Raw genomic sequence first — 15,872 nt, 5'->3', positions numbered from 1 at the left:
TTATTCAACAGATCTACAATGTTGCCAAATTAACTGTTACACTTATAATAATTACAACTATTCAACAGATCTACAATGTTGGCAAATTAACTGTTACACTTGTAATAATTACAACTATTCAATTTTGGCAAATTAAAAGTTTATGGGAATTATGGTCATGTACTTCTGTTCACATCTGAGCCCATCATATCCGAAAACTTTTAGAAATTTACACTATCTTTATTAAGCATGGATAAAATATAGAGGAACTACATCATAATATAGGAAGGAATAATCTAAACAACTGTTGGTTCCAGAGCTCAGTGAGCTTGATTACATGGTGATCAAAAAATTATTTTTAGGAAAGGGAAAACATACCATAACTAATCCGAAAAAAAATAATGACAAAAAGATTAATTTACGATTTTCAAAGAAAAACATAAAAGGTGAGTATAGAATGGAGCAACTAAAAGAGAGAGAGAAATACAAACTTACAGGTACATAACCATCCCAATACTCTAAATCTAACTGTCAGAAATGGGAAGGTTATAGTTTGACTTCTACTTATGCTTTCACAAACTTAACTGAATTAGCTGCAGACTAAGTAGAATGTAGACTATCAAATTAACATTATTTAATAATGAAGAATAAATATAAATATTGTTCTATTAGGTTTTTGTGTCTTACAGGTACCTAAACTGAAGTTTCATTGAAGTCTTAAATACTGTAGTTAAAAACAAGTATTCAAAATTAGCTACATTAAACCAGTTTTTGTTTTTTCTTAAATGAAAGAAGTTATGATATCATTAATAATTAAGTTATATTTGACATAGTTACTTACTAAGGTAGTTGGGATTCCCACAGCCTCTGCTGCTTTGAAAGCTATTGTAAAGTTTCTCTTCTGTTCACAAAAAGAAAACAAGAGAAGAAAATAAAAATAAAAATTTTCATCTCTCACACACACACACATATATATACTAACTTATTACTAGGTCATTCATAGTATCTTGATAAAATGACATTATATTCAGAATGTACTGATTTACTGGTCAACAAAGAATTGGTGAACATGCAGTATTCTCATCATATAATAGCTTAAAAGTCTTTACATTCATCCAAGGTGTATGTGATGGTTCTTTCATCAAATAACATTTCGAAATTTTTATTCTGGCTTCTGCTGAACACAGCCTAGGTATTAAAGATTCTTCCAAATAATACATTATGCTTACTATTAATATGCAGGAGTCCCTTGTAATATTTTAATGTCTGGGACCTTGTCACAATTAAATGGGGTTACATGTTTTTCAGGTGTTGATCCCACTGAGCTGGACTAAACTGTATGACATAGTGATTTCTATTTTTAGTTATGATTTTGTTCATTGTTTATGTATTTGTTTCTTCTTTCATTTAGCTCAACAATATTTCTATTTGCCTTAAATCTTAGCTCACCTACTTCCTAGTGAATATAAAGAGTCATTTTTATGTTAACACATCAACACGAGGTTCTCCTAGTGGTGATGTGTGGATATACAAAGTTCATGTATGATTATGTGAAACAAATGCTAAGTTGTTAGTCATGTCATATGTAATCTCGTGGTCTGGCAAGGAAATAAAAATCTTGTGATCTGAAGTTAAGTGGCTGTCAAGAGGAAATAGACTAGATACCTGTGATACATAAGATGTTTGATTATTGCAAAACTCACTTGATCTTTATATGTGATTTAACATTATTTTTCATAAGCATATAATATTGTTCTTTTGTGTAACCTACCAAATTAGGTTTTTCTTCTTCTGGTTCAAGTTTCCTAACTCGTTATAATCATTGTCATTGTTATGAGAAATGTTTTGGTCAAACGTAGCTAATTGATTGCAAACAGTATGAAGCAGGATTCTCAGAAACCTGATGCTACATAACATTAAAAAATATAGAAGCTTTATGTATCAAAATATATCAATTCACACTCATTTAGGACCAACATGTAGAATTCAGTTCAAATCATTCTTAGATAGAACTAGACCCTGGAAGACAGTCTAGCAAAACTCCGTAGGACCATGTCTAGAAAAATCAGTTCAACTCATGCTCAACTAATATCCAGTTCTGAGAAGCAATTTTTAACCCCTTAGAAATCAAGCCAATCACTCTTAACTGTGAGTTAAACATGGAAACAGTCTAAACCAACTCAATTTTGACCACATTGTAAACATCAGTCAACCTCATACTTAAGTTTAGTACCTAGAAATCAGTCTCATCTCACTCATCTGTGATTAGGTATTAGAAATCCTGCCAATCCTATGCAACTGTGAACATGTCTTGGATATTATCCATGTAACATATCAAATACACATGGTAGTACATGGCCAGGACTTTGTAACTAAACATCTTAATCTCCAACACAAGAACAAGCAAAAATAACAACAACAAAAAAACAATGTTGTTAATAATAAGAACTCGCACAAAATAAGTAGACTCATTTAACTGAGTAAGTACTTATGTCTTTAAATTTAAAGTCAAAAGTCTATAAAAAAAAGTGGAAATGTTGTCTATCTCAGGGTATTTTTTATCCCCCTTCTTGCAAAAATCTTAAAACAAAGTAGCCTATTCATACACTCAGACAGTTTCAAATTACCATACAAAAGAAATATGGTAATCAAGTTCATCAGATGTCAATGATGGAAGCTAAAAGTGTATGTAAAAAAATGGAAGTGTGGTTGATGGATGCTAACACACACAGACACACATAAACAACTAATGGATCCTGTTTATACTGCCGGTAGTACAGATTTATTTTAGAGCTGTTATATAAGTTATTACTTTCCACAAAGCAGGGCATGCAGTTAAAATCTAATGAGGTCGTTAGGGATTGAACAATAAAAGAAAGACGGGGAACATTATCTAACATTGTCCTTTATACAATTTTTGCTCTCTCAATGAATAACCTCAGCTAGTAAACATAGAAGAGAAGACATTATACAACTTGAAAATGTCCACTACAAACACCCAAGATAGACAGTTGATAAAGAATTTATACACTAAATGATTGTAATGACATACCAATTTGTGGTTTGTGTATAAAAATGAGATCATCATTTAATAACATGCAGTTATTGTATTCATCTCTTCTATCCCATCTTCGTTGTCTGCAGTCTATTTGAAAGATTAATATAGGGCAAATCGGTGCTAGTTAAAACACGTTCTTGCACTCACCTTGCCTCTCTTTATCTTTGTCATCTAGCTCAAAATAGGCAAAATTATTAGGTGTTCAGGTTTGGGGAAGAGCACAAACTTCTTGTATTTAGCTTTAACTTATCTTGTCTTTCTTGTATATAGTCCATTTTAGAGAATCATGTCAGGCATAGAGGACTGAAGGAGAGCTCAAACATTCTTGTATTTAGCTTATCAATCTCACCTTTATCATCTAACTCAATATTAACAGGCAGATAAGTGTGAGAAGAATAGACAAACTTTTTGTGTTTGGCTTTCACCCATATTAACTGTAGGTGTGAGGGAAAACACAAACATTATTCTATTCAGCTAACATACCTTATCTGTTGTCTAGTTTATTATTCTACTAGATATTCAGTACACCTACCTTGTCTTTGTTGTCTAGTTCATTGTATGGTATAACATCAGGTAAATATGTATGAAGAAGGGCACAAAAAGCAAGACCATCATTCCAGCTACTACTAAAATTGGTGATATCAATTCCCTGTAAACAAAAAATGTAATTAAAACCATGATATTGATCCTGTACGCAACTGGTTTGTTGTAAAATACACCTGTGAAATCCGGATATACATTTGTACAGATTTCTATGAAACAGCTTAACATTTTATTGTTCAAATTGTGATTTAAATATGTATGCAACTGATAATGACATGAAAGCAAGGTCAGAAGAGTGAATCATCTGAAAGATAATCTTAGTTATAGACATTGATAAAAAAAAAGATAAAGTTACTAAGAAAGTACATTTAACCCACCTACAGCCAGACAGTTTAAAGTCTGGCCTGAATTAGAACATTGCTCCCCATTACTACTTTCTTAAACAGTTCACATGAAACAGCGATGTCAAAATAAAGCACAGAATAAGAAGTAGGGTAATGAAAATTGTGAGTTAGTGAGAAACACCAATATCAGACTATTATTATATGTTACAAGAGAAGTACTAAATGGTTCAAATTAAAATATGGTAGTGAGCCTAAAATATCTCATTTCTCCTTTTCTAACGAATTGTTTCAGAAAAACTAAAAATTTCCCATATTAAACAGTGAGGTTGAGAAACGAAAACTTATATTTTAGATTTCCTAAAATTATATAAAAGATGAAATAAACTGTTTAACCCTTTCTTATTTGGTTTAGTACTAAATACCAGTTGTAATTTCCTCAAATGTAGATGAATATAGTAGAAAAAATACTCAATGTATAAACAAAACTAGCCAGATTATTGTGACTGATTTGATAGTAATAATGTAAATCTTATACTCTTTGGTCATTACTTTCAAACATATTTGATGAGTTTGAATGTATTATATACAAAAATAAATCACAGCAAAAAACCGGACTTACTGATTGGAGGTTCTCAGTCAATGCACCAAAAAGACATTTTTTCAATACCTTTTTTATATTAATCCATAAACTATCAAGTAGTTTTTATATCGTTAACTAATAACTACCAGCAAATACTGTATCATACTGAGTGATTTTGCCTGTTACAGCTCTCAGTGTAAAGAACTGCTCACAAAAATTTGAAGAAATAATTTATTTTCTATATAAAATAAATAAGCAGCCTAAGCAGTTGGGTTAATTATAATGCTAGTGTTTTTTATGTTATTTTTTTGTGATTCACAAGTTATTACCTCCAAGAAATAAAAATTAGTGTTTTCTAAAGTGAACAGAAAGCTCAGAAAAATGTGTAACAATCTTTAAAATATGTGGTTGATTAAATTACAAACCCATAATTCTGAGTTACTGGCCAATTGGCAAAACTCAAAAGTCCTGCCAAGTTCAACCATAAGTAACTGATAAAATTAAAACTGATACTTCCAGTATTTGATATGCAGAAGCTTAGTTTGTTTAAGTATCTGCTCAGAAAGAATTTAAAACCATTCAGTTTGCAGAAAAATTCTAAAATAAGATTGTAATACTACTTATATATGTTATTTTGATGTGCAACTCACAATAGTTTCACTGACATGCATTGTTTTTCTTATTAAGTCATATCTCTTAATTACAAAATCTGATACTTAAGTAGCTTTCTTATTTCACACATACTGCATAGGTTGCAGGATAGCTTTACATTCTACATAATGTTCACAAAATTTCAGATGCACAATGATGTAACTGTCTTGAAAGACTGGTACACTCAAGCAACAAAAACATCATGAGGGCAGAACAAGAAACAATATTTCTAAGCTTTTATTTAAATAGCTAAGTTTGGGTATGCAAATAAATAAATTGAAATTAAATTAAACTATTTTGCTTTTTAATAGAGTAAAGAAGTATTATATAAAAGTTATACAGAAACAAAACATTTACTTTGTATCCCATGGTCTTGTTCTGGCACCACTTAAGAAGAGCATTTCTTTTCGAACCTCCACCCTTTACTAGAGCTGATAGTGGGTCTTTTTTCTCCACCAAATCACTAAAAGAATTAACAAGAACCTTTTATAACACTAATTTAAAGTGTTTTTGTTCTAAAAGTTTGGTAAGCTTAATCCATTTTGCATATAGGTGAGAGTCAACCCACTTATGAAACTCAGAAATGTTTATATGGTCCTTTCTCTGAAAATGTATAAAATAAGTTAGTGCTATCATTGTGTTTTCAGAAAGAAATACAAATATATTAAAATGTCAAACAAAAAACAAATTTAAAGCATAAAAAATCTAATATTTGTGCCAGTTACTATGTATATACCTATTGTAAATAGAACTGTTCTTGGAAGACTTTTCTCTGGAAAATTAACTGAGAATTGTCTACTGACATCTGTTTGGCTCTCATTTTGTTTATACCTTCCAAGCTGTACACTTAACCATAAATAGCTAGCCCTCAACACACTCCTTAATCACATTAAAATATCATTGTTAGTAATAATGCATCACAATATGTAATATTTGATATCTGATTCATACTGTTGTTAATGCAAAAAATTTACTTTTGCAACATTTGGAGAAAAAGACATGGACAAAATATTGTTTAAAAAACCTGAAAAAAGTTCCAACAAAAGTAAAAAAAAGGTAAGAATATAACAAAAATATTTTAAAGAAACTATGAAGTGTCAGTACCAAAAAATCATGGAAAAAAATATTACGTTTGTATAACAAAATCTTTTCCGTATACAATGATCTTTTTTCATGAACATAGTCATAGTCAGAACATATGCTAAGTTAAAGAATCTATAAAAACAAAAGACAGCATAGAGAATAAAAGCAGAATTTAGGGGGAAAAGCAAGCACAAATTGAAAATTAATCTATGAAACCTGAAGCTAGCACAAACACCACCTTAAATAATTATGTGAGAATTGAAAGCAGAACATAGAATATAATGAGAATTTACAAAACAAACAAATATTAATAAAGTGAATCTACAAAAGGTAGCACACTGATTTAATTAAATTATTTGTGAAATCAATGAATGTAACTACCACTGCAAAAGCAGCCTATAAAGAATTTCTTAATTACCAAATTAAATTAATAATGACATTCACTAGTTAGTTATGCATGCATTATTAATTAACAGCAATAAGATATTAGATCATGAGTAGCTACAAGATAATTCTGAATAGGTTTGTCAATAAAACATAAAAACAAAACATGGAACTAAATGGATATAAAACTATTCTAAAAGGGATTGTCCAATTAACACAGAAATAAGAACATGTGGTATTGTAATTAATTCTTTGTTAAATGTTTTGTAACATTAAAAGTTTTCTGGTGTTCATGGAATATGGAAAAATATTACTGTTCAAAATTAATATATCTTTTACTGTATGTGTTCATTAAACAGAAAAAAAATATTGGGGCTAAGACCATCTACAATTATGTTAATTTTAAGATTATCTATACATAATAGCTATCCCTAAGCTGAGTATACTCATAAGGCAGAAATTCACAGTAGATTCTTTATTAGATACCAGCCGTAATTAATAAATTATTCAAATAACTTAGTCACATTTCAAATTAAGAAATTACAATCATTGAATTTTGAAGAATGACCCATAAACTCACAAAAGAACTGGTTTTGTGTTCAAATAATAACAACAACAAAAAAAATCAATAGTTTCCTCAAACATTTCTCTCATGGTTCAGCTACAATCAAAGACAAATGATTTATAAATGTAGGACAAGGTTGAGAAAGATGTTTTAAATCAAAGAATCTAAAAGACTTTTCCAAAACGATTCTTGAAATGAGTTGACCAAGAAGAGCATTTCTTTTTGAACCTCCACCTTTTACTACAGCTAATAGTGGGTCTTTTTTCTCCACCAAATCACTAAAAGAATTAACAAGAACCTTTTATAACACTAATTTAAAGAGTTTTTGTTCTAACAGTTTGGCAAGCTTAATCCATTTTGCATATAGGAGAGAGTCAATCCAATTATGAAACTCAGAAATCTTTATATGGTCCTTTCTCTGAAAATGTATTAAAATAAATTAGTGCTACTATTGTGTTTTCACTGGAAGTGAGTTGAGCAAGAAGGAATTAAATATAGTTATTTATAGGTATAAGGGAACTGACTTTTTGGGCCATCATGTACAGCAACTATAACTGCTGCTTGAGTTGAATATACCTGTAACTGCTGTTCCTTCGTATTGGCTCTAGTTTGCTAGCCAGGATAGAGACTGGATGGTTTGCAGCAGGTTTTGAAGCTTCTACATCTCCCAATCCTTTGGCTGAGACATTTGTTGCAGAATCTGTGAATATTATAGGGGAACCAGAAGGTTTAATAACTGGAGTACCATCTGAAAAGGAACTCCTCTGCAATCTCCTAGTATGACCATTAGTTTTATTGTCACAAAGAAGTGTTGCATCAGATGCCACTGATCTAAGTGGAGGCTGAGGATGAGAAGAGCAAAATAATTTTTATATTACCCTAGATCATTGTTACTTCACTATTAAAAATAATCATATTTGCACTTTAAACATGTTTAATGATGTAACAACACAAGATATAGCTAATAACATTAATTCTAACAAATAACTTCATTGTAGTAATAGAAAATCACACTCTCACAAGACATATGTGTATATAGAAACTGCTTCAACAAAACTATTTTATGACTATATAAAAATTATAAAGTTACTGAAATCAAATGAATTTAAGAATACTTTTACAAAAGATTATGTTAAAGCACTTTTAAAAGTGTTATCAAATAATCTTCTTTATTTTCTACAAATGAAATTGTAACACAGAAATTCTAACTCTGAAGCCAATCATATAATCAAAAAAGTACATGTTAGTATATTAAAAACATATCACAAACTTACTTTAACAAAAATTTCACTGGTGTTTCCAAACACAAGAGAATTAGGTGGTAGTCTGCTATCAGAAGCAATACTGTTAAGACTACTAGTGGATGAACTTCGACTACTCCCTGGTCCTAATCAGAAGAGTTATGATACTTTGTTAGCTAACTTTCAGTAAGTTCAAGATACTTATAAAATGTACAAGTTTATTTAGTATGCTAGAAAAACTTGTGATTAGCAAAAATTCATATGTGCAAATTCTTTATCTACACTGCTCTTATTTCTTTGTAGCATTTGTTATTTTTTGCATTTTAAAGAAATATTCTATCAGAGTATTTTAATAAATGTATTTCAAAAAATCTTTTCAGCATTTATTGCAATTACAAAGTGTACATTGTATGTATATCGTGACTTCAAGTCTCGTGTAAAAAAGACATAACATCATATTACACCTGAAGAATTTAAAACACAAGAGCAGTACCAGTTTCATAAGCTTGTATCTAAGATGATTTGCAGAAGAAAGTTAATGCTGAGGTTTCTTGTAACCGATTATTAGAATTTGATAACACTTCCACATCTAGTGTGAGAATCTTATGCTTCTTTAAATGCTTAAAACTTGTTATTTTAAACTACATTATTTTGATTTACCACACCTAATCTTAAAACAATGATTAAAATACAGAATTACAGAAATGCATATAAGGAGCAACTAATCATGTTTTGATATATGTAAATAACTTGATGTATGAGTTTGTTTAACTTGGATAAAAACATTACTAGTTTAAAATTGGATGACATATTACTTGAGCCTTCTATCTACATGTGTGCACCTAGTTTAAAAGTGGCTAAAACATTACTTTACCTTTTTATCTACATGTGTCCACCTAGTCTAAACTAAGGATAAAACATTACTTTAGCCTTTTATCTACATGTGTACACCTAGTCTAAACTCAGATAAAACATTACTTTAGCCTTTTATCTACATGTGTACACCTAGTCTAAACTAGATAAAACATTACTTTAGCCTTTTATCTACATGTGTACACCTAGTCTAAACTCAGATAAAACATTACTTTAGCCTTTTATCTATGTGGATACATCTAGTTTATGTTAGGTTCTTCAGTTTGTTAGTCTTCGTTTTCTAATTATTTTAGTAATTTCCCTAAACATAAGAGAACTTTTCTGAGTTTCAAAAATTTCTCTTACTGCTTACTTACCTCTCTGCACCACTAACAGCTATTACCTCATGTTACTGACCTCTCTGCACCACTAACAACTATTACCTCATGTTACTGACCTCTCTGCACCACTAACAGCTATTACCTCATGTTACTTACCTCTCTGCACCACTAACAGCTATTACCTCATGCACAACTACTGTGGAAGTTGCTGCACATGCAACACTCCTTTAACAAACTACCATCCTACATGTGTTTATGTGTGATGTGCCAGTCTATGATGTAATCGTCATATTGCTGTAGCTCTCCACCAATAGAATGGCAACATAACCTCCAAGCACAATAGCACTAACATATGATCATTGGTTCATTCTTGATGAGGCAAATAAACTACACCATAAATGGGAAGGAAGGTGAGAAGTGCAGTGATGGATGATAGTGAGAATATAATGTTGGAGAAACATCAGCAGTTAACTTGTTAAACTGTTGTCCATCATAGCTCTATAGGATTCTGGCAGTGTAACATTTAGATGATGTGTACATAACCTTGCTATGGATTGAAATCTGAGACCTGTCGTATGGCAGGTATTACTCTACTAATCAAACTAAAAAATAAGTACTGAACTGAAGATCTATGAACAGATAATGTGCCTCTGGTCACCACTAACTCAGAGAAAATGCCTGAAAAGGAATGTCTGGGCACTGAAACTTTTTTATACATTAATCATTATAAGTAGCACAAAGAAGAAATGTGGCAGTCAGAGAAAATGATGTTGCAATCAGATGGACAGAACAAAAGTACAGTGAGGACAAAAGTAATGTAGCACTAAATCAAGAAAGGCAGTCAAACAAAGCAACTAGAAACTAAAAAAGAACAGGAAAATAACACGTCTGAACACAGGCAGCGTCAAAGGAAAAATAAGCCTATGACCATAGACAGTTGCTCAAAAAAGATAGATTACCAACATGGAGGTTGTGTCACCACCCTCCTACTATTGGAGGGATACAGCATTATGATGATTATGTCATAGGCCCATCAGCATTTTAATTAAAGTTATCCTTATTGACACTATGAGAATATGTTGTTTAATCTTTGAATAACTTGTCAACAGTAAGGGTTGTGTAAGGGTGGGAATTTGTTCAAGACTTGCGGCACGTGCAAGAAATTCCACTGCAGTTGCACATCGGGTAATAGCTGTTAGTTGCACAAAGAAGTAAGTATTATTTCTGAAATACCTGGGAAATTATTATGTTTTGTAATATAACATTACTGAGTGAATAAAGCAATTTTTAAAATGCTCTACCACATTATTTACATAATGTTAACACCATCTCAATGCAATTTCTCCTTCAGTGGCAAAGATGACCTTGGCTATCTTAAACCATGAAATTCAAAATATACTCACCTTTAGCTTGTTTGGCAGCATTCTCAATAGACTCAATGAGAGTGCGAACAGAAAGCTGGGGGCTACTGCGGTAATCTTGCCATTTAACAGCACCTAGTTGTCGGCGTGCAGCTGCCAAGTCTCGTTCCACAGAGCTAACAACAGTTACATCAGAACCAGAAAGGCTGTTATTGATAGCTATGTTCCTTATTGAGTTTGTTTTCTGCTGTTGTGGTGATGAATGTATATCTTGTTTAACCTAAAAGATTAAATAAAAGCAGTTAAGGGTTTTACTGAAACTCACATTCTGGTGCAGAATAGATAAAAAATTCTTTCTGTTTTAGGTATCTAAATAGTTTCAATGTGATGTTTTTTTAATTTTGACAGCACTGAAACCAAACACTAAAGTTTTAAACAAAAAAAAAGCAATTTAATTAAAGTTATAGTTATTGACACTATGAGATTATGTTGTCTAATTTTTGAATAACTTGTCAACAGTAAATAAAAAGCCATAAAATACAGTATGTATAACACATTTACTGCAAGTGAAGTTGCTTCTTGACAAAGGATTTAAACTGAGCTACAAGTACTGAAATGTAGAGAGTACATCATATAAATAAATCCTTATTTATAATATTAGATAAAACTTGTTCAAAATTAACTATCTGAATATTGAAGCATCACTTTCTTTCAGGGACAAAATTCAAGCTCACTTTTAATCTCTGCAGTTCTGCTTCTAGAAATTCTGTCTTCTCCTTCAACAGCTTATTATCTGACTCTAGCCTTTCCACTTCTTGTTGAGCTTCTGTTTTAAAGTCATTTGCAACTCTTACAGTGGTCAAAAGATCATCTTGGAACTGCTTCCACTCCTCTGTCTATTTAGTGATAATTGTCAAACAAACAAGCTATAAATACATTAATCTTCTCTGTATTAGCTAACTTTTCCACCATATACTAAGTTTCATACGATATTTATCCTAAAATATTTTACAATAAATCATGGGAATAATAATAAGTATTTTTCTCCTTGCTTCTAAAATGTGGTATGTTTAAGATAAAACAAAACATTATTACCAAACTACTAGTTCCATCTGTATTCTTTTCAGAGCACTCCAAATGACCAGTAAATAAAATTTAGTGTTCTCTAGTATTATACCTTGACCAAGTGTAGGAAACTGCAGTTTTAAAACAATATACAATAAAAGCATAAATAAAAATAAAATTTTATGGTGGTGGTACACCATGATCAAGTAAATAAAACTAAAGTCTTATGGTAATACTGTATTCCACCCAGACTTAATTTAAAGTTATAATTTTCCTATACTGAAAATGTATTTCCAATAGGTACTTACCTCCTTTCATAGATATAGCTATTCTTGTTCAGTGCTGCCCTCTATATGAAAACTTTTTTTTCATGCCACAAGCCTTGAGCTCCCATGTACCCCACGATAAATGTGGTTCAACTGTGTCTTGCATGTAAATCATCATGCAACAACCCTCCACCAATAGAAGTGCGACACACCCTCCTGATGCATGTGACTCTCTATATTCAATTCTACCAAACTATCACTTCAAGTTTTGGTAGAAAATGGAAGCACTGATTTTCAGTGGGTAGAAAGTGGTCAGTACTTATCGGATATGCATTTCAGTATAAAAAAAAATTATAACTTTCGATACAGTACATTACCTCTTCTCACAGATATAGCTAGAATCCCACATTGAATAGGTGGGGGGACTTGTGCAAAGGAAAGAAAGAAGCATCCTTCGAAAGCATCAGTAGAACATTTGAAAAGGGGAGATCCTCACAGTAGAGGATCCTATTTGGGAAACTGCATATGGGGGTAGGAAAGAGAATCATACCAGTGGCAAGTCAACTGGAATCCAAAACTCAGTCATCTGGTGGGGGCAGGAAAGAGGATCATACCATCTTCACCTAAAGTTCAGCAGTCTGGAGGAAGATATCCTACCCACCTATCTGTGAACAGGGCACAAAAAAGTAACTTACTCAGTCTTAGTCACACCAAAGTCTGAAGAATGGTAACAGACAGAAGACAATAACCTGATGAGGAAGAAACAGCTATCTTATGCAGATAGTGGGAATGAAGGTATGTGGTGTGGTCCACATGCTTGATTGAAGAACTTCCTCCAATGGACATGAAATGCCAGAAGAAAGGTAAGGTGACTAATCTGGTGAAAAGACACATGGAACAAATTAAGGGAAGAAAAGGACAAGGAAGAATAAGCCAATCAAATTAAAAACTGAACCCAATTGGTAAGGGGGAAGAAGAAAGTAACGAACAGAGGATAGTTGCCATAGAATGAAGAGGCGGGAATAGGAACCACGGAAGTAAGCTGTGTAGGCAATAAAACAATGAAGAGCACATATGGGACATACTAGTCTATCTGGAATAGACCGGGAATACAGATGAGAAATGGAAGGAAAGAAAATCATCGAGAATGATGAATTACCCTCACAAGCCACCGAAGTTTTTGGAAGGAAAGAACGATCTAGATAAAGGAGAAAGTATGTGGAATAATACAGGGTAGATGAAATATAAATGGCAAATGAATCTGACCAACAATGTCCAAAGGCCAAGAGGAGAAGGAAATAAGTCTAAAGGGATAAGTGAAAAATCGAGCACAAGGACAAAAGTTCAAGCAGAGGTAAAGTAAGGCAGTGAAGAATCACATGGACATCACAATCAGGAAGGACCACATGCCAAGGAGGTAATTTATTCTGAAAGGAAAGAAACAATAGTGAGAGGGTAGGAGAGATAAGCACTTTATGGTATCAAGGAAAACAAAAAGTGTGGGATAAGGCAACCCGATAACCTGTGATCAAACAGTCAAGGGAGGAAATCCATAAGAAAAGAAACAGTGGGTTGAACAAGTAAAAACCCCAACCCAAAGCCCAACGGCAGAAAATGATCCATTTTCATTGATAAACATCCATATATCTAGGGCAAATGGAAGGTGCTAAAAAGGAAATGACTTGCCATGACAATCCAGATTTCCTTGCCAAGGACTGGATAAAAACAAGATATGATGACTGAGGTTTACATAGAAGGTATGGAGTAAGAAGAAGAGGTAATTATGGGGAAGACTGGAGCTGGAGCAGCCATGGAAACCATGGTTGTGCTGGCCAGTAAGGAGCAATCAGAAGGACTTGACACGGATTGGTGTGGATGATCAAAATCACCCTGGGAAGGAGGTGGATGGGAGGATACACATAAAGATATTTGTTGGTCCAGTCCTGAATGCATCAACAGCCAGTGCAAGTGGATGAAGAACCAGAGACCAAAACAGAGGTAACTTGGTATTGAGGGGTGTGGCAAATGCATTTAGGTGAGAAGTTCTCCACTGATAGCATAGCCACTGGAAAAGGTGTGGGTCCAGAGACCACTCTGTCAAATATATTTGTCTGGTTGGAAAAGACAATCCACGGCAAGGTTGAATGCACCCAGCACATGACACGCAAGGAGACAAATACTGAGTGTGTGGGCCCAAAAAAAAGACCCAAAGTTTGACCACAAAGAGAACAAGAACAGGTGCCACCTTGGTGATTGATATAAGCTACCACCATAGAATTGACAGAATGGATCACAACAAGACAATTCCTGGAAAGATGAAGAAAATGAAACAAAACGTGGTGTATGGCCAGAAGCTCTAGGATGTTGATATGGTAAGCCTTTTCAGCTGGAGACCACTGACCTGAAGCTTCCTTCTGATTGATCCACTCCCCCAACCATGGAGGGAAGTGTCCATGAAGATGTACAAATACAGATAAGGGGGAGGAAGCAGACCACCTGCTGAGGTATGGGCCTTGTCCAACCATCAATGCAGATCATCAACAAAGGAAGGATGAAGGGAAATAGGAGCATCCAAGGGATCCTGTGCAAGGTTCCATTTGTTGTGCAGAGTCCAATGAAGAGACCTCATATGGTACTGATGGCAACAGGTCCATCTTCATCAAATAATATGAGTAAAGACACCCCTAGAGGTAGGAACTGGTAAAGGCTGGGAAGGAGTGGGACAGGAAACAGTAAGAGGGGGCTGTCTAGGCTAAGAATGAGACATCGATCAAACAAAGATGAAAGTGTCGATTGCTGTCTCGCAGACTCCACACAGGATTCTAAAGTCTCAGGAATATCTCCAAAAACAGACCTTTGAAGAAATGGGTGGAGGGTGGAAAAGTACTGTAGGAGTCGATGGGGAAGATGAAGATGGAAAAACTGGGTGTGGGATAAATGAACAGGAGGATCAGGGTCCAACCCTCACACAGGCAAAAGCAATTCCAACTGTTGAAAATCAATAAATGAAAATTCAGCTTCATGGTAGGCTAAAGCAAACTGATCCAAAGACCATGGAGGGTGAGGAATGCTAGCACCCTCACGCATCTGAGATACAAAACACTCTGCATGAAACATAATATCTGGGGAGGGGGAAATACCAAATACTGAGAGGAGGGGGTATAATGTAACAAGGAAGGATGAGGATTATAAGAAATGGGGGGAAATTGATAAAATAGAACGCACCTAAGAAATAATGACCAAAAAAGCTGTATTAGGCCTAGCTGATTCTGCAGTAGGGGACAGGAAGACACAGCAAAATCAGGTGGAGGAAAAAGGCTGTCAAATTCCTTGTCATACCAAAGATGTTTAGCATGTTCAGGAGGAAAATTGGCAACATCAGGAGAAAAACGTTGACTCATAATGATCAATCTCTCATAGAATGAGAGCTGATAATTCTACAGTCTAGTTCCCCATACCTGCAGCCTGTGTAAGTGTGCTGGAAGCTAATATTACCTCTGAAGTGGTAACTTGAACTTTGGTATTCATCTTTAAAGATGAATAACCAAATGCAACCTGT

General features: G+C 33.5%; 1 protein-coding gene across 3 annotated transcripts in view; it reads right to left on the bottom strand.

Annotated features, from left to right (window-relative positions):
• Positions 1-15,872, bottom strand: part of LOC106466421 (cytospin-A-like) — a 56,260-nt gene that overhangs the window by 5,271 nt on the left and 35,117 nt on the right. For all 3 annotated transcript variants that reach the window (XM_022394426.1, XM_022394427.1, XM_022394428.1), the window contains 7 exons: positions 11,717-11,878; positions 11,025-11,262; positions 8,462-8,574; positions 7,764-8,029; positions 5,513-5,618; positions 3,570-3,686; positions 821-880 (listed from right to left, as the gene is read on the bottom strand). In XM_022394426.1, coding sequence (XP_022250134.1) covers positions 821-880; positions 3,570-3,686; positions 5,513-5,618; positions 7,764-8,029; positions 8,462-8,574; positions 11,025-11,262; positions 11,717-11,878 — 1,062 coding nt within the window. The remainder of the gene's footprint in view (positions 1-820; positions 881-3,569; positions 3,687-5,512; positions 5,619-7,763; positions 8,030-8,461; positions 8,575-11,024; positions 11,263-11,716; positions 11,879-15,872) is intronic.

This window comes from Limulus polyphemus, unplaced genomic scaffold (genome assembly GCF_000517525.1).
Source record: "Limulus polyphemus unplaced genomic scaffold, Limulus_polyphemus-2.1.2 Scaffold2254, whole genome shotgun sequence".
Classification (NCBI taxonomy): Eukaryota; Metazoa; Arthropoda; class Merostomata; order Xiphosura; family Limulidae; genus Limulus; species Limulus polyphemus.
Note: the sequence above shows the minus strand (reverse complement) of the source record. Positions and strands in the feature narration are given on the sequence as shown.